The 26,675-nt window shown below is 39.8% G+C and overlaps 1 protein-coding gene across 5 annotated transcripts in view; it reads right to left on the bottom strand.

Annotated features, from left to right (window-relative positions):
• Window positions 1-26,675, bottom strand: part of JPH1 (junctophilin 1) — a 79,372-nt gene that overhangs the window by 15,334 nt on the left and 37,363 nt on the right. For all 5 annotated transcript variants that reach the window (XM_037505222.2, XM_037505232.2, XM_037505239.2 and 2 more), the window contains exon 3: window positions 4,738-4,856. In XM_037505222.2, the coding sequence (XP_037361119.1) occupies window positions 4,738-4,856 (119 nt within the window). The remainder of the gene's footprint in view (window positions 1-4,737; window positions 4,857-26,675) is intronic.

The raw sequence follows: 26,675 nt of genomic DNA, 5'->3' as shown, positions 1-26,675 counted from the left end.
GTCAGCAGCATAAAGTTGATGAGATGCAGCAGTTCATTTAGAAAAAAAAAAACTAGTCAGAATATTGTCAGGGAAGAAAATTATGACAAGTTTCAATAGTTGGTGCAGTTTGCAATTTCATCTTTTTTATAGACTATATCGATGAACCTCCCTTTACCTTCCCTGAGAATTCATAGTGGGGAGAAGTCAGGTTCAGATACAGGACACCTGCTCACTGACACAAAACGTTTAGCGCATGTCATCTACCAACACTGGAAGGTTACTTGTTACAGTTGGCATAAGGCTCTGAACAGATATGGCAGATGGTAACAGCAGGGTACCCAGCTAGTTCCTCATAGGTGAGCCGGCTATGGGCAGGAGCACTAAGAAGATTCCCTCAAACAAATGATTACAAGGGCAGCGCTCATAGAAACACTCTGTAGCAACATCAGAAGTTATTAAATAAAATAGGACCAGATTGAAAGACTCTAAAAAGATTATGGAACTGGTAGCAGTATCAAGTATGTTCTATATGGAAGGATTGCTACATTCCTATAGGACTTTGCTGTCCCAGCTGTAACAATACTGCAACTTCTGTGACTATAGTGGCTGTGTTCTTGTCTGCAAGCCATGGGACACCCATTCCAGTTCTGTGCACATGGTTAGTCTCAATTCATGCTTGTGGAACTGAAATATACCAATATAACTGGTAAGAATAATCAGCAAACTCATGAATTAAGTTCATGTCAATTAGTAGATTTTCCATTTCCCTTTTGTTGTAAGAAAAAATATGTTGAATTTTGGGTCCTGGAAAGCTAGTTTAGGAATCATCAATTCCATGTTTCCCGTTTCTTAAAAATATTACATTATTAATGACAATTATATAATGAAAACGTGCTTTGATTTATAGATTTCTAATTCATACAGGAGATATAGCTTGGTTAACTATGGCCCAGAATAACTGATATTAAAGACTTCCTTTATCTTGAATAATACACAGTGTGTGTGTGCATGTACACATGGTATTAAGGATTGAATGTGTGCCTTTCCCCCACCAAATCATAGTTGAAGTCTTGGGCCCCAATGGGTACTTGGGAGGTAATTAGCCTTATGTAAGATACTAGAGCCCTTATAAAAAGAAAGACACCAGCTCTCTCTTCCCTTATATATGCACCCAGGAAATAACCAGGAAAAGACGGCTCTCAGCAGAACCCAACTGTGCTGGCACGCAGATCATGGACTTCCAGCCTCCAGAACTGATAAGTAAATGTCTGGTAAGCCATCCAGTCTATGGTACTTTGCTACACAGTCAAACTGACTAATAAACATGCTTAACAGGGAAGACAAAGCTTTTTGAGGATGCTGTCTATCTCCCAAGAGAGTTTAAAGTAATAGATTTACCACATTCCAGGGCAGTGTTTCCCACACTTTTAAAATCTATGCCCAGTCCTACATACAAATGACAAATGTAAAATTTTACACCCTTAATATTACTTGAAATTGCAACATCAGGACAGAGTCATAAATCACTTTCCCAATCATCCTTCTCATATATCCCACTCCCCATTACATTCTTAGTGATCACCATCCAAAGTCCATTCTAGAAACCTGATTTCATAAGCACTTTCAAGAAGAGTTATACCTTGGGGGAGACTCACATGACCAAAGGTCACCAGGACAAATGTATCATAATAGAAGACCAATTAATTAATTTACAATGAACAATGTAAATATTACACAGGCCAGAGGACTTGTACTGAAGCCACTAGTGCAAGTTCTCCCTATTGGTTGATCTCCATGAACAGCTCAACCAAAATTAGATGGCTACTGGTAAAAGTGGTGTCAGGACAAGGAGCATGAAATGAAATATCTAATGGCATCAGACTGAACTGGCCTGATGCATGTATCCTATTGGATGATCTTGCCAATAAAGTCATATACCATTGGCTATAGTTGCTTGTGTCCTTCTTTGTAATAGAAACTTCCTTGCTGATGCAACTGGAAGACCCCAAGGCTTCAGCCATTTTCTCTCTGTAAGTGCTTGGCTAGGCATTTCCAACTTTTTGCCTCCTGACTTTTTCTATTTCAAGAAAATCGTGTAGTACCATTTTGAAGTTAGGGACAATCTCATTTCTAAGTTCTTGGAGATGACTCACTATATTATTTATGACAATTTAGGATTGTGTGCATATGTGCAATTACCTACATACACATTCACATGCGTCCATTTGTATGCTTATTTTTTGTTAGGATTGAGCTCTGACATGATAAAAACTAGAGAAAAAACATTGCCACGTGGGATGGTTTTAACTGAACTGGAGAATAATGCAGTTTTGCATTAGAAATGTAAGAGAACTGGGCCTCCCCGGTGGCGCAGTGGTTGAGCGCTGGGTTGAGAAGCTGCCCGTAGCCTCTGCAGCGCCGGTTTGATCCCCGGCTGCTCCCTGGCCACCGGAGGAGGGTCCCACATGGCGCGCAGACCTCTCCTGCCGTCCGCTGCTCCCCTCAGCAGTACTTCGGTCCTTCTGCCTGTTCTGCTCCCCGCTCTGGTGAATTCTCTCACCCTCCCGCGCTTCTGACTGTACCCAGTGCTTGTATAAATAAATAAATGTTAAAAAAAAATCTTTAAAAAAAAATGTAAGAGAACTACGATGGCAAATATCTGAAAATATTGCCAGGTCCTAAAAAATAGGTAACTAACCATGAAAAGTGTTCAAAATGTAAGCTCTGAGACATCCTTCTTCCCAGGATTAATGACTTCTCTGCATGACACATGCATTCCAAACAATGGAAACATTTTTATCTGGGATATGTAAATTAAATGAGCAGTCTGACTTACAAAAAGTACTTGAAAGCCTCTTTAGAAATGCCTGTTTGATTTGATCACACTGTAAATACAGCATGGAAAGCATGAGTTATGCTCCCTTGAGAAGATCAATACTACTCAGTACAGAAAAGGCTTTCTATACAGTTGCTGAAGGAAGTGTTGGCTGTGGTCAAAGGAGATTGTAGCCCTCCATCCCCCCCTCAGCCCTGGTCTCAAATAGACCAGTTGTCATCTCCTGCTACTGTGAAGCATTCATTACTGATGGACAACTTGCTTATTATGAAGCTGTTTTAATTAGGAAAGGGTAGGATTACATTTTCCCACAATACTTTTTTCTCTTAAATGCTTCTGTTCTATAAAAGGCTTTTAAAACTATTTAGTCTGGGAAACTAAGGTGATCTTCCATATCATTTACCTCTAGGTAACACCTAAAAGAAATCTATAGGGACCCTATTCTCCAACAGAATTTACAACAGAACCAAGAAATTACCATCTGCAGACAACAATAGTTTGTTTGCTTTCAAAACAACTCAAGCTCAGGGCTGCTTTGTGAAGAAGCCTTGTCTCCTGATGGCCAGCCTGTTTCCCAGGGGCAGATGCAGGACAATCCCACTTGGGGAGCTGAACCCTTTCTTAAACTCTAAAACCCTTTAACATGTAGTTTGTAATGTACTAATTAACAGGTTCCAAGGAAGTGTGATTTTACTTCACACCAGAGGTCACTAAAAAAGAGAAAGTTTCCCTTTCCTAATAAAATAAACATATATATTACATGATTAAGATCTCGCCAAGAGGTTTAAGAAAGATACACGTGAAAGAAAATACCCATTATCACTAATTGACTCCCTTGTCTGAACTATTGCAGGATTCAGTGACAACTCCATATTGGGCAATCCAACTGGTCTTTCATAAACTGAGGTGTCTTTAATGTGGCCTCTGTCTTCATTCTTTGCAGAAAAAAAAATCACTATCATTCCCTTCTCATTTCGCCATCCTTCATTATAGTCAGATTTCTCACTTTTATATGGATCTTGCTATTCTGTTACCTTTGATTTACCTTGTTCATTTATTCACAACAATGCTCTGTGGTTTCCAGTGTTGTATCTTCATTGGAACCAAACATGTACTGAGCATACATGATGCAGCATGATTTAATACAAATCGATGTGGAAAAATTCTTATCAGGAAAATAGAAATGTTGATATTTAAAACATTTTGGTCTCTTCACCCAGAAATCTGTTGAACTGTCAATCACTATATTGTTATAAAACAATGGAAAAACATAAAAACGTGGCTATTGTTATCAATAATGGTATATTACAGAAAGAGATGGCGACATTCTACAGAAAACCACCAGGAGGAGTGAGTTAGATATTTAAACCTACGCGAATACTTGTTGCTATTTTACATTTGAGAGGCAGATAATAGGACTTATTTTTTGATGCTGTCACTTTCATCTACCATGACATGCATTCTTAACCTGTGCAGAGTAGTCTGTCTTTAGGTGACATACTTTTTCCTAACCCTGCTGCTGCTTTGGTTATGCTATGACTGTAAAACAGGTACTTACTGGTTCCTCTCTTCCTGCTACTGTTACTGTTGCAGGTGCCTCTGAATTTGGGGTATAGTTATCTGCAATGGTCAATAATACACAATTTCTTCGAAAGAGATCTTTCTTTTAGATTTCTGTCTCATTTATTGCTATCAGCTCAAAGTTTGTTCCGTGGATGGGAAGGCAAAAAGGGATATATGCCAAGGACTAATCCAAATCTGTGGTGCTACCACTCCAACTTCAGATATTTGTACTCTACCCACCCTCCCTTTTTAAAACAGTATTGCTGGTATTCACAAAGCATAGAACTTTAAGTCACAAGGAAAAGGAAACAACAGGCAATGCTCCTACCTGTCCCATTACAGGACACCTGTTTTACCTGGTTGGTAGAAGTCAGGAGACAGCTCCCGGGCTACAGCTCTAGCGATGTCGCACTCCTGCCGGGCGGCCAGTGCAGCCTGGTCAGCGGCGTCAGCTTTTGCTCTTGCATGTGCAGTCCTATATGGAGCACAAAAGGCAATCAGCATGTGTGGAACTGGAGGGGATCATGCTAAGTGAAATAAATAAGAAGGAGAAAGACAAATACTGACTGGCGTCACTATATGCGGAATATAGATAAATAAAAAGGGTCAGACAGAAACCAGTAATAAACCCTAGAAATCTGACTCTAGAATTGAGGCAACCAGGATAGGAGGGGAAGGGCTGAGATAAGGCTGGTGAGGGGATCCAGTGGAGGACTATGGGTGTCTTGGTGGTGGGTGTGGTAACATACATCTGAAGAGGTGTGATCCTATGGCTCTGAGCAACATACAGAGTTGTAAACCAATGTTACCTCAATTAAAAAAAAGAAAGCGATAGCAAGGGCAGCACCTGAACATCTGTTAATGACACCTGGATAAGCAAACTGCCACCCCAGGGAAAGAAATGACAACTGTGACCACAGCCAGACAACAGCAAGTTTAGCTGTTGTTATATAGCTGTGATTATTCCAATAAGGTAACATGGATGAAACTACCTGTATGTTGCCACATTCCTCCTTTCAAGGAGGACATGAATTAGAGCACATGAATTAATGTTGTATTTATAGATATAATTACTATGGTAGAATTAAGATTGTTCCTATAAGAATCTGATTAAGAAGGGTCTATCCAGGGTGTATGTGAGTGGAGTAGCTCTTGGGGGAAAATGTAAAAGTTTGATTTAAGGCATTGACCAGTTTCCATGGTACAAATACTCCCACCAGGGTCAATTTCAAGATACCAGTGTGACTTGTGGGGCTGCAAAGAGATACACTCTGCTGCTCTCAGCAGCCAGTTAAGAGCTGAACTGCTCTAAGAATGTGTTCAGGAAGGCTCCAGTCGTCCACTTAGACTCTTTAAGAGCGTTTCTCACACACCACCAGAGGAATATGTGAGGCAGAGTTGCAGAGAAGGAAAATGAATCTTTGTCCATCCTCACTTATAGAAAGCACTTATTTCAGGTGCAACACTAGGACCAGGAAGCAGGCAGTAGGAAAAAGGACAGTGAAAAAGAGGTCTCCTTGCCCAGCAAGAGGGGATTTTGGAAGGTTATGACTGAGAATTTTGGGTCACCTATTTCCAAAGGGGAGGACCTTGTCTAATTAGTATTTACAGGATGATCTTGAGCAGTTGTGCTTATAATTTTGCAAACTTTGTATTTTATTAATACTAGGCAGAGCTAGAAATAACTGACCATAAAAGCTTATCGTAAAAGAAGTGCTTGCACTTATTTCAGAGATGGCAGGAGAGTAAGAGTTGGGAAATGGTGTTTGCTCTAGCTGATCAGAGGAGAGGAAATACAGGTGACAGCTTGAAGAGGACAGCAGAACAAATATTTGAGACTAGACAGCAGGAAATAAAAAAACAGGGAGGATAGATCTGAAATGAAACCATGGGGTGAACTAGTAGGAGGTACCATTCTCAAATTACTTTCTCTACCTACCCCCTCTCATCGTGTGTTCTCACTCCTGGGTCCATTTCACACCCACATACAACCTAGCCAAATTTAGGGGCTTGATGTACTGCAATATAAACTTCATGGAGATTGGGATTTTTAATTTTTTGGTCCTCTGCCATATTACCAATCATAGGAAACTGCTAGGCACATAGTATTTATGGAGGGCTCACTGTACGATAAATGAAACTATCTTAGGAACAGTTGGATGGACAAAACTACGGAGACATTAGAAAGATAAGTGGCTGCTAAGGTTCAGTGTAAAAATGGGGAAGGGAAGAACAGGGGAGTGAAACTATTGTGTATGATACTGGAATGAGGAGATACTAAACATCATGCAATTGTCAAAAAACCACTATGCTTGCACAAAGAGTTAACCCTGATGTAAATTATGGATGTTAGTTATACCAAATGTACCCATAAAGCAAGATGTGGGGGAGAAGAGGTATGTAGGAATTCTTTACTTTCTGCTTAATTTTTTTTTGTAAACTTAAAACTGTTCTATAATAAATTCTATTTTTATAAAAAAATTCTATTCTTAAAAATTAAAATTCCAATTATCAAAGTTGTTATTTTTGAATCATAGAGACTGTTTTAGATTATATCTGTCAATAGGTTACCATGAAATATGAAACAAAAATAAAATGCAGAGGGTAGGGACACATTCCCAAGTGACTGGCTGTGGTGAAAGCCCAGCGGGAGTCACTCCGATGATGGGCGGTGAGTCGTCCTGTGTGTTGTGCCTGAGAATCACTGGATGCCTCCTGTTTTGTTTTTTCAGTTTCTCAGAATCTCGACTCCTTTTATCCCCCTTAGAACTCTTTAAATCTGCTATTCTCAGCTAAAGCCTAATTATGTCTAGGTATCATAATTAATGAAGCCTAAGAGTGCAGAGTCATGCTGCCTTATAATAAAATCTGCTAGCCCTTCAATGACAAATTTACAAAACTCAAGTACAATATAGTCACAACCACCACCATAGTCAAATAAAATGAGTTATCTCTACCACCTTTTACAATATGCTAAACTACAGCTAACCATTCTGCAAATATATTTTGGAAGCACAGCATCAGTAAAAGATCACTTGTGATTTATGGACCTTTACTTTTTTGCTCTTTTCTGTAAGACCAAACAGAAAGAGGGTCCTTTGCCACCTAGTGTTCCTCTTGTGTCAGTCAGTGCTCAAGCATAACTCTCAAGGTGAGTCAAACTACCTTTCAATAGTCCTGGATCTGATGAAGAAGTAGAAGAGAACAGGAACCTATCTGAGTTTGCTGTTGTTACCCAGCTTTTTGTGACCAGGTCATTGATATGTTTAGATTTTTTCTAAGAAAGATCTGGGTCTGACCCTGGCTCATGTTAGTGAATTCATGTGTTCAGTCCCAGGCTCTGGTCCAGAGCAATACACAGTCTCTTTAATCAGTCAACTGATAAGACATGCCATTGTTCACGGATGGGTGGGATGGCTAGCTGGTTCAGGCTAGCTGGTCTAGGGTACTAGCTGAGACAACCCAAAGTGGAGGCCCTGCTGCTGCAGCTGTGACATGGAAAACACACACACACAAGGAACACACATGCCCAAGAAGCAGCCCTTCATTTACTCAAGAGGCAGCTGATATCCGGTAAGTCTTCTTGAAGCTCCAAATATCGATACTATTATCTCATTTACTTTGCCACATAAAATGCAGTAAAAAGCAAATTCTTTCTGCTAGGCATCAGCGGTTAACTTTCTGTTAGGGTGATTAATTTTTACAAATAAAAGTTTCAACTTGTGGAGAGTTATTAGGTATGGGTGAAGAGATAGAGAGAAACCCAGGCAGCTGGCTCAGCTCACTCAACAGCTACGTGACTCCCTTCTGGACACAAGCCCTGCAGAGGTCATGGGTGAGGTGCTGAAGCAGTAAATGTGGAATTTCTGAATGTTAGACATCACCTATACTCAAGAATTGAATTACAAATTATTTTTCCAATCGGTAATTTGATGAGTGTGTTTTTTGTTCTTTAATGACTAATAATGTTTTCATGAAGTCTCAAGTCCATTTACTCAGAAAAAAATAGCCTGGCTTTCCCAATTTTTCCTAAACATGATGCTTTTACAAAGAAAGCATTATCAAGAGTATATTGAACATGTTCAGCATAGACACCTTCTGCTAAGGCACATCTGATGCCAGGGATGTCTGTGCTGACTTGTGTCAATCTTTTCTACATCTGTTCACTGACATGGCTGATAAAGATTTTTAGCAGAATACCCGTCCATTCTAGATTAAGGTAAAACAGCATACAACAGTTACACATTTTGCAGTTTCTACTTTTTACACACTCTCTTATGAATAAACTGCTTCAAAAACATGCTCATTTTAATTTCTAAAATTTGTAATATATTAAGTCAAAGTTCACTAATATGACTCTTAAAATTTGAGGCAGAGGTATAATCTAACTGGTTCAGGGGCTGTACATGTGATTTGCTTTGATGCTCAAATGTTTAAAGGCAACTGTTAGCAAAATTTAAAAATAAGAACAATTATACTTAAGAATCTCAGTTGATAGCAACACTATTCTCCTAGTCACTCAAGCCAAAATCCTTGAGTCAGCCTTGATGCTGCCTTTCTCTGACACACCATATCCATGGTCAGCAAATCCAGTTGGCACCACTTTCAAAATATATCCCCAATGCAACCATTTCTCATTCTCCTCACTCTAGGTCAATCACTGTCATTACTCACCAGGACTACTGCCAAGGCAGACCTGACCTCCCTGCTTCTATCCTTACTTACCCTTCTATTAATATTTCCCTTCTGGTTCTCTTGCAAGTGCCTGACAATAACCAAAACTATTTCCTGGATTATGGCATCAAGGACAAGAAAATATAAAAAATTATGACCTGTCAGCCTTCTTTCTAGACTGTGACAATATTCATCTACGAGAGACCTAGATTTATGGAAAACAATTAATTAGCACATACAATTGTAGTCCTTTTTATGAGAAGCCAGTATGAAGCTAAGAACACTCTTGATGCGAACAAGGACTAGGGGATCCACAGAGCTGAAGCAGATGCTTTCTCAGTTGCTGCACATGTCTTTCAATCTTGGTTGAAAGATTTGATACTCTGGTTAAACCAACCTGGTAAGGCTCAGCATATACTCTTTCCGCTAAGGTACATGAGGGTCCCTCAGATGTCTGTCCCAACTTCTAATGTTCAGACTTATGTCCATTAACCAACATGGCTGATAAGGAATTAATCTAGGCTGAACAATGGTGCTGTTAAAGCTCCATCCTCAGTAAACTGGGTTTGGAAAGACTATGTCTTATGAGTCCAATCTTTTTACTTAGTAGTTCTTGAATGTTAGTTTTCTTCTAATTTTTTTTTTTTTTTTAAAGACAGGACCTGGAAGAGCAACTTCAAGACAAAATTCTTATGGCCTGATTTAAAATAAGCTACATCATCAGCAAATAGCTGTCCTTTTTGCCAGGGCAGGAGTTTATCTCTTCCTTTCCTGTAAGTGAGCTCAAGTTATTTAGATATAGAATGTAAACTAAGGGGCATCATATCCCATTGAAGTTTGGTATTGGATATTTCCAGAGCCTAAATTTTCACACAGATATGATGAAACAGGCTTTGAAAGCTTTAATAATGGCCAGACGCTGAGGTGAGCCTAGGTCACAGACAATTTTTGTCCATGAGATTAAATATTAAATCATGTAACGTTAGCTATTAAGAAATACCTTCATAGAACTGTAATTCATATTATACCTCTGGTGTTCTATCAAGGAAGAAGCAATATTCACACAAACAATGTTTATATGCCTTTTGTAAAATGCTGTTCATAATGTCTATCATCATGTCTGTAAAAACCTTTGTGACACATTTTTCTTAAGTGTCAGGAAAAATCTGGTCTTTGATGATAAACTGGGGGGCTTTCTTGCATTGTACAATAAAATCTGTGTAATGGTTGTTTCACTTTTTGTTAAGGATACCAGGAAAATGGGAGTAAGATTCTTCTCAATGTACATGTATGGTTCTCTTCTCTGACTATAGGACCTTAACATTCCCCAGTATCAGGAATGGTTTTATGGGTGTGACTCATCATAATATCCTGCAAATCCTTTTTTGAATGCTGGAAGATCTTTATTGGGGAAAAAAACTGCTGTATCAATCAGTTCTTGTTATACTAAGTTTGCTGAGCTCTAACCCCTCTCAGGGTCAATGTCAGGACACTAGAACCTAGTATTCAACTTCTTTCAGGATTTTTTTCCTATATCCAGAATATTTTCAAGTTTGGAAAATAATTACTTTTTAATTACTTTACAGACTTTACTCACTAACATATGATCAAACTTAATAAGCTTAAAGGCTATATTCTTTGGATAGGCCAGGTCAAAAAGCACATTTCGAATCCTCAGATGGAATATGCCAACTAATTGGCTATCTTACATTTTATTGAGTTTTATAAAATTTATCTAAAATTTACCTCCCCATGTAATTTATGCATTGAGAAAAAATCTGATATAAAAAATTAAGGACTATTTTAATCTTGTAATAATTTTTATACAAAAGTCCTTTTTAATGAGGTCATTCTAAAGCTCAGAAACAGTACCACTAAATAAGATTAAAACTTCTTTAAAATATAATCACCTGTACCCCATGGCATGGGAGAAAATATTGCTGATCCTATCTCTGATAATGGATTAGTATCCAGAATATATCAAAATCAAAAAACCTCATTAAAAAGTGAGCAACGGACTTGAACAGACACTTCCACAAACAAGATCTACATGGCCAGTAGGCACAGGAAAAGCTGCATCACTGGTCAAACTGATCACCAGGAAATACAAATCAAAATCACACTGAGGTATTGCCTCACGCATGAGAAAGGCTATCAAAACCCAGGAAATAACAAGTGCTAACCAGTATGAGGAGAAACTAGAAAACTACCCTGCTAGTGGGAGAATAAAATGGCTCAGATGCTGTAGAAAACAGAAAGGTAATTCCCCCCAAAATAAAAAACAATAATCACATAATCTATCACTTCTACTTTTGGGTATATTACCAAATGAGTGGAAGCAGGGTGTCAAAGAGATATTTGTATAAGTATGTTCACAGTAGCATGATTCACAACAACCAAAAGGAAGAAGCCACTCAAATGTGCCTTGAGTGAGGAATGAATAAACCAAATGTGGTATACAGCGATGTAATATTACTCAGCCCTAAATAGGAAATTCTGATACAGGCTGCAATAAGGGTGAATCTTGAGGAGATTATGCTAAGTAAAATAAACCAGTTACAAAAAGATAAATTTTGTATGATTCCATTCCTAGGTGGTACCTGGAGTAATCAAATGTAGAGTGGCATAAAGAAGGAGGGCAGCCGCCAGGACCTGGGGGGAGGGGAAACGGACTTACATACCAGGGACAGAGCTTTAGTTCTGCAAGATGAAAAAGTTCTGGAGACTCAATGCACAATCATGTGAATGCACCAACACTACTGAACTGTCTATTTGAAAATGGTTATGATGGTAAATTTTATGTTACCTTTTACAGTAATTAAAAACACAAAGCAATCACATTATGTATAAGTATTTATAGAACATCCTATATGTCAGAGGAAGTGAGGAGACCAGAGGTTGGGCTCTCAGAGGGACTTAGAGGAGCAGCAGCTGCAGTAACCCCAGCCCTGGCCTGCAAGTGTCTAAGGAGGAACAGCCCAAAGGAAAGCAATAACTGGTAGATATTTTAAGGGAAGAACTGTCACAACTTTGAAACTTGAGGACAGCCTCCAAGTCTGTTTTGCCAGCTTTTAACAAAAAGTCTGATGCAGAGGTGGACCTCAATACTATTTGGTAACCTCTCAAGATTTCTGACTTGGTATCTAGATAAATGGCTTTACTACAGATAGATATTGTACAGGTGGGAGGGGGAGAAGCCTCGGAGGTGATGACAAGCAGATGGTGACACTGTCACACAAGTAGGATTTTACATGACACTGTCATTGTTGGAAATATGAGGCTGAAAGGCAAAGTAAAGATCAAAGTTAGAAAAAGGAATGTGGGCATCATGATCATGGAAGATGAGTTCATGAAAGGTGGGTGAACCCATCACATGAGTGAGTCAAAATGGCAAACTGAAGAATGTGATGAAAGCACTCTAGGGACTCAGTGTGGGAATTAGTAAATTGAGAGGTGGCAGCATACTGACAGAAGGTGAACTTCCAATAGAACCATTCAAAGTTCTTGTTCCTGGATAAATCTGATGCTCCTTTTAGGAGTTAAGTGGGCCAGATCTGAATTTCTATCTTTTCTGGGGCAGCTGCATGGACTGGCTGAAATTAAGTGCAGACAGAATCCGAGGAAAAGATGGCTTGTTGATCTGTTGTATGCTGCAGAAAAGTGAGAAAAAGCTGTATTTGATGAGAACTTTCGAGAGGGCAGCTCTCACATAAAGGTCACTTCAGAAACCAGACTAAAGGGGGTCAGCAAGGAAATGAGCAGAGGAAGTAGAGGAAGCAGGTGTGGGCTACTTGCTGGAGACTTTTGACCCAGAAAGGAAGGAGGAAATTTGGACAGTACCCAGAAGGATTAGCTGGGTCAAGGGACAAGATGTTTTACTCCTATCTTAAGAAAATGAGAGCAGATCCTGCTGAAAGGTAGAAAGAAAGACACTCAGAGAACCAGAAGAAAATGAAGATGCTTTGAGAGGGTGACAATTGTTGGAGTCGGGTTGTGGATAACTTGGAATAAGGAAACAAAAAAATAGCAATGGTGATCAGCTGATCCGATGTCGTAAGGTTACTGGGAGAATCCTAAGCTTGAGAGAGACAGAGTGCTGTGTGCTTTAGAACCACACCGACCTCGGTTCAGACCCAGTTTATCAGATGGTAACTGGGTCACTTTAGCCTCAATTTGCTCACCTAAAATGGGAATGTAATGATCTTTAAGAGTTTTCCTGGGTCAGAATTGATTTATATGAAGTACTTAGTACTAATTTAGGTTATTTAGTCAATTATTATTAGTCTTCTGAAATTTAGTGGTGCGAGGGCTTAACAAGGCGACAATGGGGAATCAGCACGTCCAAAACGCTAAGGAGTGGGAGAAAGGGCACTGACACTGCTGGCTGGGATGACGCGGACCTAACTTCAGGTCTATGCAATTCTGCCTTTTTCTAATAGGGCTGTTTTCTGGGAGAAGCAGAGATGGTAAAAGGTGGCCTTGATGGTACAGGGTAGTGACTTGAGGGAGGAGGAGGAGGATGCAGAACAGCACAGAGCTTCCGGGAGAGAAGGCACGCAGCCCACAGTGGACTTTGGTCCAGATAAACTACAGAAGGGTTAAGCTAGGATCAAGTAAAGAATGTGAAGACAGTTTGACAACTGCAAAATCGTATAATTGCAGATTATTTAGTTTTAAGATGCTTTTTAATTGATGGAAAGAAGGTTTTTGTCTTTCCTATAGCAAATTTTATAGAAAGTGCCTTTGCTTGGCTAAATTTGGCTTACTGCTAAAGGATGAATCTTCAGTTCAAGTTGTTAGTAGGCTTTTGGTAAGAAGTAATTTTAAAAGGGTATCATACGGGCCTCCCTGGTGGCGCAGCGATTGAGCGCTGGGTTGCAAAGCTGCCCACAGCCTCTGCAGTGCTGGTTTGATCCCCGGCCGCCAGGCGAGGGTCCCACATGGCACGCAGACCTCTCCTGCTGCCCGCTGCTCCCCTCAGCAGTGTACTTTGTCAAGTCTGCCTGTTCTGCTCCCCGCTCTGGCTCTGGTGAATTCTCTTACCCTCCCACGCTTCTGACTGTACCCAGTGCTTGTATAAATAAATAAATAAATCTTAACAACAACAAAAAAAGGCTATCATACTCTTTGAAACAACACTAGTATAAACATTTTCTTTTATTGCTGTAGTAGACACATCTGGATGTGCCTAATAAGGTATCTTAACAGGAACTTTGCAACTTTTGTAACCGAGACACATTCTGGGCAATGAAATTATGTCAATGCTATAATTTCTGTATCAGTGTTGCTAAACGACTTATCCTTTACCAATGGTCCACTATGGGTACAATTAAAGTATGACAAAGGATTAGACTACATGAGGCTATCCAAAGGTCAAAACACATGATGACGGCAGCGTTCAGGTAAGGGACAACTGAGTGACTGGAACACGGGCAGCCTTAATCTCCACAAATGCCCAGTAACTGTATACTCTGGTATACAACTAGCCCATTGTATAAACATTTATCCATTTAAAAAAGTTAAGCAAACATTATTCACTTCCTAAAAATGACAGAAATTCTCTAGAATTCCTTGAAATCAAAGTTGAACATATTGTTAGGTAATAAAATATCCATTTTCTCTCTTCTACTAGCTAAAATGTCTCTCTCAAAAGCTCAAATTTACCAGTTTACCATTTCAGTTTGTTCTGTTTCACATGCTGTGAAATTGTAGTGTTTATGAGAGGCCTGCTCTGGGAGGCATGCTGAAATAGTAGCAACATAGTTATTCTGTCTCAGCAGACTAGTGTTCCCTTCATGTTTCCTGGTAGGAATTGTTAATTACATTTATTTCATGCCTGGTCCATAGCATGAAATCCATTCAATAGTTCAACTAAAAAATCCCTATTTCTATTTTCAATCTCTAGTTTGTTGCTGATGCAACAGATATTGGGGACAATAATACAATAAGCACAAAGGATTTACTCTGATTTATGTTAACCTTCTGGTTTTGAGGAAGTGGCTCTTGAAAGTTCTGCTCTACCAGACAGATTAAAAAACACAATTAGAACTGGAAGGGCCTCCGAGAGCCCACAAAGTTCCTCCCTGTGGTTAGACAATTACCCTCTCTTCTGTAGGGATTTGAGATTGAGAGAGTCTAGGAAAATATTCAAAGTCACAAAGCTAATTTAGCAGGGCAAGCAGGCAGAACTTGGGTCTTCTAACCTTTAGGACAAGCAGGTTGATTATGGTGCAAAGAGATATTGTCCTACAGTCTTCTAGATTTTGCTTTAACAAACACTCCATTATTTATTTAATCTTATGGCTATAAATTTTTTCTGCCATAAAAATTCACTCATTCATAATTCTGTCTTCTTATATTCATTCTTTCTTTTGAGTCTACTGTGTCTATTGCCCTCCTTATTTCTTTATTTGATTTTTTAATTTTAATAGATTTATGACTCTCATCCATTTACAACTATAAAATGTAAATTCTGAGCTTTCTTCTCCTACATGTTTTTTAAACCAGTTTTGGCTGACTTTCAAATGAAATAACACAGTTTAAAAAGCATCTTACTAAAGACTAGAGAAAAGATTTGGTTTTCATCAAGGTTATTCTTTAACAAGAACATTTTTAGGTGGTGTTAAAAATACTACAGATTCATCCAACTCATAGTTGCCTTCCCCAAATCACCAAATTAGTAATTAACGCCTCCGAGTTTTAAAGGAAATATCAGAAGATCACCTAGTTCATCCTGAAATCTTTAAAAGTTTTTTTCTTCACAAGAATCTCAAAATATCTGTTGCTTTTACCTGGTTTCAGCATCTGCTTTGTTTAACTGAGAATAGAGACTTTTCATCCCAAAACTCAACAGATAAAATAGCTTATCCAAGGATATTGAGAGAGATGAGGGCAGAAACAAATTTATTTATTATTTTTTAAGACTTATATTTTATTTCTACAATAGCCGGGTTACAGGCCCGAGGTGCGGGAGGGTGAGAGCCTTCATCAGAGACAGAGTGGGTAGCAGAACAGGCAGACGGATGGAAAGCACCGCTGAGGGGAGCAGCGGGTGTGACAGGAGAGGTCTGCCAGCGCCTTGTGGGAATCTCCCTGGCCATCCAGGAATCGAACCTGTACTGCTGAGGCTGCGGACAGCTTCACAGCACGGCGTTCAACCCGCTGAGCCTCCGGGGAGGCCCCAGAAACAAATTTATAAGCCACATGACTGATTTTCTGTGTATGTCTTTAAATAAAAATAACATTTGGTACAATTTGAGGGCAAAGGCAAGTTCTGAACATGAGTATATGTAACATCAAGACAAAAAATGTATATATACTTCTTCATTAGAGATGGTGGTAGAAATGCAAGGCAGGGTTCAAATAAAGTAAAAGGATCATGTTAAATTCTGGCTCAAATAATAAGAATCCTTTCCTCTGATCCTGAAATATTGTCAGCGACCTGTTTCAGTACTGCATCCTTCCAGTGCTTATAATACTTGGGATATTCTTGACCAAGAGCCTGCTGCTTGCTGGATACCTACTCTAGACATATTTTGATGAACTTTTAAAATTTTTCTTGATAGTAGAATTAATGGACTCTGGGGCTGGAGTGCCATGCCTCAGTGGGGTGCAGACTCCTGCTGCAGCCATGGTGGAATGTGGGGTCTGCCTTCCTGGACGCCATTCCTTAGTGACAGATGCACTAACCCAATAGAATGACTCCTCACTAATCTGAGATTCAGACAGAGTTCAAATAATCTCAAGAAGAATTCCAGGCACAGAGAGGAATGCTGCACATCCCAAGAACGAGGGGTAACTTAGGATGAGATTTGCACTTAGGTAAGCATTTTTCTTGTAGCCCAAGAATTCAAAATCTACTGACTGCCATCCTGTAATGGGGAGAAAGTCAGAATGCAGTCTGGAGGGGTAGGAGGTGTTACCAGCCCAAAGCCTGCCCTCCCTCGGTAGAGGGAGATCCAGTGTGAGCAGAAAGGTCAGGGCCGAACCTGCTCCCTCGCTGGGTTCTGACAGCTGCTCTAGAGGTCTTCAGGCTTACCTCCGAGCACCAGGCTCTACTTTCCATATTTTCTCAATGTGCTATGGGTTAGCCAGCAGCAGGAGCAGTACAAGGAATAGTTCTTCCTTCCTTTTCAATATAATCATAGCCGTCTATGAAGTGACAGCAGACTTGGTAACAAAAGGATGTGCCTTCACGTTGTGGCTACTCTGCTCTATCTGAAGCAGGAACATGGAGTATCCCCTTGCACTTAAGGCAGAGGATGCTGTAGCCATTGGAGGTTCTCTAGGATCCTGGTGGAAACGGACATTATGTATTTATAATTTTGGACCCAAATAACGCTGCAGTGGACACGATAGGAGGCTGATACTTCACATTCTTTACTTTTCCCTAGCAGGAATGAGATGGGGCACAAAAAACCCTATTATAGCTGCAGTTCCTTTGAAGCCCAAGGAGGTGAGGGACATCAAGAAAGGAGAGGCCTAGGGCCTCCCTGGTGGCGCAGGTGGTTGAGCGCCGCACAGTGAAGCTGTCTGCAGCCTCTGTAGCGCGGATTCAATCCCAGCTGGTTAGTGAGAATCCCACATGGCGCAGCAGATCTCTCCTGTCTCGTCCACTGCTCCCCTCAGCAGTGTATTTCGGTCCTTCTGCCTGTTCTGTTCCCAGCTCTGTCTCTGGTGAATCCTCTCACCCTCTCGAGGATCTGGCCCTGTACCCTGGTTCTTGTATAAATAAATAAATATTTGAAAAAAAAAAAAAAGAAAGCAAGGAGAGGCCTATAGAAGTCAATCATAACATCAAGAACAAGGCAATTCCTTTGGGAGTACGTGTGGATTCCACAGGGCTTCTTCCACAAAAGAACTGGAATGCCCTGGAAAATGGCATTTGTTTCACAGAAAGGAGACTTTAAGAAGCCTCTTTCTATCCACTACTGGGAAGTTGTGCTGTTAGGAGCTCTTACTAATAGCATTACCAATGTCCCGCTGTTCCTTGTCTTTCTGTTGATAATTCTCCAAGTTTCAGATCAGTTTGAATATGTATACCCTAAAATAATCACCCCTGGCCTCTCTCCCATTACTGTCCAAATCCTCCTTTTGAGATCAATCTCTAATGCTTTGCATTCTACCTTAAACAAAACCAACAATTTAATGATCTATAAATGTCTAGAAATGCTTTGAAATTATTTGCCAATCTGAGCACACTGGTAATTCTACTTAACCCCTACATACCATGATTATTTTTCTTTCCCTACTTACCATGTTTCTATTGCATGCATCATCATCCTGCTCTGTCCCCCCCTGCAATTCTGGTGGTGAAATTATAGCTTCTTTTCCCTTAAATTTCTCCCTGACAGATGATCTCTGCTGGCAACAGTTAATTGCTAATGTGAAATTTTCCTGCAATGTTTTTCTGAGATATCATGGCAATAGCAGCTCAAATGAGTGATCTGGCAAAGTGGAAAGAAGAGGGTGGTGCTGCTGGTCTGAGGCACAGGCTCTGTCACACCCAGAGCACCAAGACTGCAGTCAGTCACCACAAGGGACATATTTTAATATGATGAGTAACTTGGGCAAGTTAGTTGTTCAACTACCTTTTCCATGATTCCAGAAAACAACTTACTGACGTTGGCTCTGAAAGTGCAAAATTACTTTTTGACACAAACCATTTGCATTCTATATGTAAATATATGATATACACACATCTTATTAATGTGACTGGAATATATACCAACATCAGCAGATGTTAAAAATGCAAAAGTTTTTACTTAAGGTTGGTTTGTCATCACTTGGGGCAAATACTAACTGTCCTTATCTGCTAATAAAGTGTTTGGGGCTTTAGTTGAATCCCAGGAAACATGACAGAGTTGGAACCAATAAAAACCAAATACCAACTAATTCAGGAATAATTCAATGGGAATATTAGCTAAGACTGTTGTACCCTCTACTAACACAGCCCTGGTAACTAGTTTAGTCAGGGCTGCTCCTATTTTTAAATTATAATTTCATTCTGTATGGCACCAGGTTTCCTTGTCAAATAAGGCTTTATTACGGGTTTATTGTGTAATTCAATTCAAGGGTTAAACATGTCTTCTATGCCTGGAAAGCCTAACTGCAAGGGCATGGTGTCCTTGACTCCTGATGAGAAATCAAGATTGGACTTCAGTAACCAGATTTTAGTTTTAAAATAGTAATATAACACATTTTATTCACCTTCTGAAATAGCCTTCTAAGCTTCGCAGTGCTTTAACCAGTCTTCTCTTTTACACTCTGGGAATTTACATTGACCTGAAATATCAGTTATAAAGCAGGACTGCAGGAGTCCTTAGCTGTGTGGTCAGCCTGGCCTGTCCGGTGCAGCTCAAAAGCCCGTTTTTCCGTCCCTTAGCCAGCTCTTGGCAAAGAGCCCCACTCCCTGCCATTTGCTACTTGTTCTGGGCTATTTTAATTCTGGACAAGTTGTGGTAGTAGGCTATATTTAAATTGGCTTGCTCTGTAAAGAAACACGGCAAATGCACGTGGCACTTTTCCCTTTTTGACATAATCCAATTGTTCTTTGGCTTTGAATCAAGTGTGTGAGGTTCTGTATCACACACACTGGCTCAGCTACCACCCCCCCACTTCCCAGGGGTTTACTGCCCAATAGGTGGGATGGGGGTGCTCTTTTGGGAGGGATGAGCTATGACAGGGACCTGTGGGGCAGTCACTGAAAAGTTAACAGTAAGCTGGAAAAAACTTGAATAATGAACAGTAAGTCAAGACGCCTCTAGCTCTGACTGAGCACTACTGGAATATTGGCAGAATAATTTTTCGAAGACCAATTTTCAGATACGAATTCTGTAAAATATAATGCATTCATTGAGAGAGTCTTAAGAGAAACTGCACACACATAAAAAGAGAGCTTTTGCAAATTTTCTGAGTTTTCAGAAGTAGACATTCTCTTTTTGGACCTAACGCAACATATTTTTAATTGAAGTAACACTGCATTCTAACATTAGAAAAGTTTCAGCTGTTCATCACTGAGACTTAGTCTGTGCATATATTACATTAAGGTCACATCTGTGTGGTCATTCTGGCCTGCAAAATCTCTACCACTGTCCCCTTTCCCCTGATTTTCCCAGCCCCCTTTCCTTCAGAAGTGAAATTCTAAGAAATGCTTGGTTCTATTCTGCCCTTCCCCACTGTGCCCAACCCCTGCATTGCCTCAGTCTATACACTTCTGTGCTAGACCAAGTTCTTCTGTACTTACAAGTTCTTAACTGGAGTTATGCTGTTGTTTCAAAGAGGAAAATGTCCCTAATCACTAAAAGTTAAATAAAATACAAAAAAAAAAAATCTTTCTTACAGAACTGTTGCTTGAGGTCATATAAACTTTCATAGTTCAAAGCTAACCTACAGTCAGAATCATGAAGAATCAGAAGACAGTTCACTTTTAAGAAGTACTTTACAAATCCAGGACTTTTGCCTTAACACCTTACCAGACAACTGCTGGTACTGATATGCTCATTTTGCTGGAGTAGAACAAAACCCAGATTAATTATATGGCCCTATTCAAATAGCCAATCTAGAGAGATGAAGTACAGAAACCAGGGTTTCTGCCTATTTACTTTTGAGATATTTACTTTCACTGCTTGGGCTATTAGGATTTATATGGTGTCGGCAAAGATTCTATGTGGCTTCTTGTTGAACAAATTTTACTACCCAAACAGGTAGTAAAGAGGCTTTTATTTTCTAGAAAAGGCAAGAAAACCATTTTAGACATATTGTGTTACCAAAGTATTCACTCACACAGACAGTTGATTAATATAAAATCACTCTTAAATGTCCCTAATAAAGCAGGGGCCAATAGAAGTCAATTTGATTACAGGTAATCAGGGCTGTAGACTTTGAAACTTATCTACATAGTAGAAAAACCACGAGATGAAGAAAAAGGATCAAAATAGAGATGCCAGTTTTTACTAGAAGGCGCACAAGTGTTACTAAATATATTATGCTCAGAAAATCATGAAAACACAACTTGAAATAAATCTGATATTACCCTTAGTGCTCTAAATTTCAGAGAGCTAATTCCATATTTGAAGAAATAAAATGCAATCTTCTTTCCCTAATGGATTCCCAGATTCCTTGGTATTCCTTTAGGCAAGAAAATCACTAGAGGTCTTCCTACTTTTTCCATTCTTTTTCTGTGACATGGTCCAAGCTCATTCTTAAAGGCAGCATGACAATGAAAAAACATAAGCAGCTCTTATATCACAACTGTGCATAGCTATTCAGAATAAATCATACATTTAACAAGTCTGGATCAATATTCTGCCTGAAAATGCCACCAGTGGGAGTAAACTGTGGCTCTATCACAGGTGGCAAGAGCAGAGTATCCCTACAGGAACTTCAAATCCCTTAATGTAACTATTCTAACAGTGCTCAGGATTTCCCTCCCATCATAGCACTGGGAGGTGGTCAGCACTGATGGATAAACAGAGCTTTATGAGCATTTTCTTAGGTCAGAATCAAAGCAGGAAAAACACCAATTCTGGTCTTTTACTTTTTAATAATTTAAATGAGCAGTGGCAACTTTAAAGACATTTTTGATAACTTCCAAATTTCTAGTTCAACTTTTATTATACTTCCCTGTGATTACTACAACTAATACACACATACACAGATAGATGACACATATGCCAAGATGAAAATAAACAAAGGACTATGTGTCATTATTCTAAGAATGAGAGGATAAAGAAGAGAAATTATACCCCATTTCTTAAGGAGTCCAGAAAGAAACCCTGGGTGATGGGAGCTGAAAACAAGGGGACACAGGCCAGATTTCTGGATTTTGGAGGGGATGAATGGATGGGCCAGGTCCCAGAATCTGAGGCTGCAAAGGTGGGAGCAGGATAACTCTGTCCACTGTGGCCCAGAGGTCATTCCTGCCCTGGCCTGGTGGCACTGACAGAAGAAAATACAAATGAGAGTGCAGACCCTTCCTAGACAATTCAATGGTTTGTAATCTACAAAGTGTCGCCATTGGAAAAAATGTAAACCCTTTGGATATATTTATTGTATTAATTTAATCAAGCAAGTAAACATTGATGACCGAGATGCTAATTACTGTTAGCATTCACTGAATGCTTTTTATATGCCAAAGTGAACTTGCATTATCTGTTCTAAGAACTCTACATGTCACAGCTACTATGGTTCAACCCCACCCCTATACACACCCCAGTCAAGCTGTAGACTTTTCCTATGGTGGTCTTTCTTTTCAGTCTATCCATGAATATTGGTTTTCTTCATCTGAAATACAAAAGATGAAGATGTTCTTCTAGACAGGAATTTTTTCTTAAACTAACAAAAATATTTCTCATTTTGGCATGAGTTGGTACTTGTATATGTCCCCTCTTACAGTGACATATGTAGTTTAAATAAAAGAATAAATTGATGAGATCAAGTTACAAATGATTGTTAGTTGTAATCGCTTTTCAAATGATTTTACTGCGAGAGAAGGGTTTATCAAGTTGCAACATCTCCCTGAGGTCATGGTAAGATTCGTTGAGGCACTGCTTGCTCTCTCATTGGGGTTTCAGCATTGACACATGCCAAGTCTCCTAAAATCGGCACTTCACACCATGGCTGTGGCATATGAAGCCTGCTGCCTGCCAGGCCACCCTGAGGCCTCTTGCTGTCTCATCCTAGTCCCGGCTGTCCCCTGCCATCTGGAGGCACTGACTGTTCACCCCCCATCCATTGCCCTGGGCATGCCTTCAGGTGTTTTTGCATTGGTAATATTTGGCACTGAAAACCAGGTACCTCAATCTACAGCATATTGTTACAAGCAGGCATAAATATACTTTCGATTAGATTAGCATAATGGAAATTTCATGGTCTCCGTGGACTTCTCTATAGATATAGACGTGTTGTTTAGGATTCATAAATTTCAAGAGTGCCAAACTAAAATTATCTCTTACATCATATTGGAACACACTCAAACTTCAGTTTCTTGATGTTTGTCTAATCCATTCCTATAGTGGTTGAATTCTAGAATCAAACAGACTGGATGCAAATTAGCTCTTATCACTCATTGGTCTGTTACCCAGGCTAATTTATTTAGCCTCACTATGGCTCAGTTTTTCCATCTATAAAATGAGATTAGTGGTAAAACCTACCTTGCAGGGTTGGTATGAGAATTACCGATGATAAATGTAAGGCCCAAAGAACAGAAAGTGCAGGAAAGCCAGGCAGAGAATATTCAACACCATTATAGGTAATATTTACCTATTTTGCTAGAGAACTTGAAAATATATTCAGTTTCTGAATACATAATAAATTCACATGGTTCAATAAAATATGAAAAATAACAGCAAAAATCTCCTAACCTTGTCCCTCACTGTCTCTGGTACCTAGCCACTGCTAACCACGTTGCTGTTTCTTTAACTACATACAGGAGGGCCTCCCTGATGGCGCAAGGGTTTAAGACACAACCTATGAAGCTATCTCCAGCCACTGCAGCACGAGTTTGATCCCCAGCCAGGGAGCTACCCACACGGCACAGCAGACCTAGCCTGTCTTGCCCACTGCTCCCCTCAGCACTGTATTTCAGTCAATCTGCCTGTTCTATTTCCCACTTTGTTTCTGGTGAATCCTCTCACCCCTACACCTCTGGCCTGTACCCCAGTTCTTGTATGCATAAATAAATCTTTTTAAAAAATACATATATGAAAAAAGTAGTAGAAAATGCTATTTTCTTTTTCAAAACCGAAGGAAGTGATACATGCAACACTACTGTAGCTTCATGAAAATCAACCAGAAAAGAGGGACCACACAGGGTATAAGGCCTTCTTATACCAGGCGATGGACCCCTCGCCCAGCATGAGAGAAGCAGTGAGAGGAAGGGCTCTGGTGAAGCAGGTCAGTGGGTTCTAGTCAGAGGACCTATGTTTGGGTCCTGCTCCTGCCAATATGCAAGCCATGCAACCCTGGGCAGGTTAGAGAAAAGTCTTGGAGGCTTAGAACTGCCCATCAACATTTTTGTTGTGGAGATACAAGAGAAAAATGTGTGAGAGTTTTGTAAATTTTGAAGAAGGACACATACACACACATGCAGACATGAGCACGCATGTGCACATCATTACTACCAGTTAGAAGCTGCCAAATCTCCACTCTCTCTACTGGAAACATGTGGATGTGGAGAACATAAATTCTCCCTTTCTGACCTGTGACTGGGTGCATGACATTCCTTGTCTAAGGTCACAAAGACCTCCTATTCTTTTAGGGACAAAGATCCCTGGTGGAGTGTGCTCTGTGCCTTAGATCGACCTTTTCCAAGTTGAGTTCAGTTTCTCTGATGTAAACTTCTATCAACAATAATTTTTACCCGACACTAGGAGGCAGGAGGAAAATGAGGAGTAGATGATGACAGTGAAGACTAGTGGTTTTTGCTTCCTCCGAAGCAGCCAAATGTGGGCAGTCCGTGTGGCTGGGGGTACATTCCTTTGTGTTCCTGACACTGGCTGCAGCTGTTGTCCTCACTTCTTTGGGGGTCTGAGCACTGGATGAAGAGAAGCTCTGTATTGGGTTTAAGAGATTTGGATTCTGTTGCTGATTCCTTACTACTTAGGATCAGAGGCCCCTCACCTCCCTGTGATATACTAGTTTCCTCTTTACAAGTTTAAGGGGTTAGAATTAGGATGATACTAATACTTCTTAGAACAGAAATTAATATACTTGCTCTACCCCGTATAAATCAAAGGCTGATGCAGTTCTGGCTCGCAGGTGCCTCTCTCCATCTCTCCATACCGTGACTGTCCCCTGTCTCCTTCCAACAGCCTTTCCATAAAACCTGAGCACTCTGAGGTCTGAAACTATAGTTTGAAGAGTGCCAGAAAAACAGAGTTCTAAAGTCCCCTGCCACTTGAATATTTAATAAATGTGGTAGTTATACTTTTATTTCAAGGGACATTGCTTATTTTATGTAAGTAAAAATTAGGCCTTTTTATTTTTTAAGTGATAATAGTCTTCTTGCTAAATGTGATCGATTTTTTGGCTTTGGTCAATAAAGTTAGATTCAAGAAGGAGAGGTGAATTACCATCTAACTAGAAACTTCCTACAATTTGAATGATCAAGAACCTTTATCTGCACAGCAATCAAATCATCTGTGGAAGGTAAAACATGAAGCTGTATATATAAAGCTCAAATATCCTTAAGGATTCAGGGTTGATTATTTTTCTACATGGACCTCTAATGCTAGCCACAGTTTTGCAGCATTCTGTAATCTGCCAATTAAACCTGGAATAATTAATCACTGTATCAACATATTTTATTAAATCTGAAAACTGAGAAAGACCTTAGAGTCGTTTAGTTCCAGCTCACTCATATATATCAGGAAGTTCAGATCTAGAGCACTTAAGGTTATACCACAGAGTCACACTCACATACACCCACTATGGAAATGTGTGCATTTTATGAACCCAACCTTCCCAGTGCCAGCAGTGTTGGAGGCATGATAATAGAGCAATGGAGGATGGAAAATGTAATAATCCTAGAGAGATGGGCACAAGGTATCACTTTACCTGCTTTAAGCTGGTAAAACTTGGGGGACCTGCCATTTTCATGGGACCATCTGAGACCATCAGGTTCAGGGATAGCTGTTCTAAATGTGATGGCCAAGAACTGGGCTACTCTTCAGCAAAGCAGACAGATATTTTCCAAGTATCTGTTTTTACATAATTGTCCTCCTAATGCATGCACCTTTCTTGTTGATGAAAATGAAATGATGAAAGTGATGAAATGTAGGGGGAACAGGAAGGGAATAGCATGAGAAAGGAGGATGACAGGGAAAGTGAGGAGGTGGGTTCAACAAGGCAAAGCCCATAATGTGCCCACAAATGTGCCAGAGCTAATTTTAACAATGAAGAATGACAAGACCCCAAGAAGAAACAAGAAAATTAAAAATCTATTATTTATATATTAATGTAACATGTGTGTGTAAATATACAAACAAATGCATCCACTCTAATAATAAATAAATGTACAACACTACCCTGCAATTATTCAGCACCTATATTCCAGGATCTTTGCTAAATACTGCATGAACAAATTCACTGTGAAGGACTCTCACGAGAATCCTTCAAGGTTACTGCTCTCTCTATTATGTATAAAGGGCCATGTTCAGATAGGGAGTGGTTTGTCTAAGGACACAGCAGAACTGAGGCCTGAACTTGTGGATGTTTAGTCAAAAAGTCCCTGATCTTTCCTCCACATTATGCTGCTGCTGACCTGGAAATAATTTAAATATTATAGGGAGGACCCTGCCAGCTTGTGATAACTGTTTGCTGGTTGGTTTTTTTTTTTTTTTTTTGGTATTTAAATCAAATATAATTCGGATAAAATACCTTTAAGTTGATCATTCAGATAAAGATTCTTATCAATTCTTGGAGCCACAGACAAAACTAATAATCAACTAGAAATTAAGTAGCATCAGTTAACCAACTCTGCTTATCATTGTCCTCTCTGTATCAGAAAGTCACAAGCGGTCCTTGGGCATTTAAGGCTTGCCTTAATATAGTAGGAGCAAAAACCCTACTGATCCCTCAGAGAGCCAATCTGGTGAAGAGAGCCGAAAATACTAAGTGG

Source organism: Talpa occidentalis, unplaced genomic scaffold, assembly GCF_014898055.3.
Source record: "Talpa occidentalis isolate TD23 unplaced genomic scaffold, MPIMG_talOcc4v2.1, whole genome shotgun sequence".
NCBI classification, from domain to species: domain Eukaryota; kingdom Metazoa; phylum Chordata; class Mammalia; order Eulipotyphla; family Talpidae; genus Talpa; species Talpa occidentalis.
This window is presented reverse-complemented; position numbering and strand designations above follow the sequence as displayed.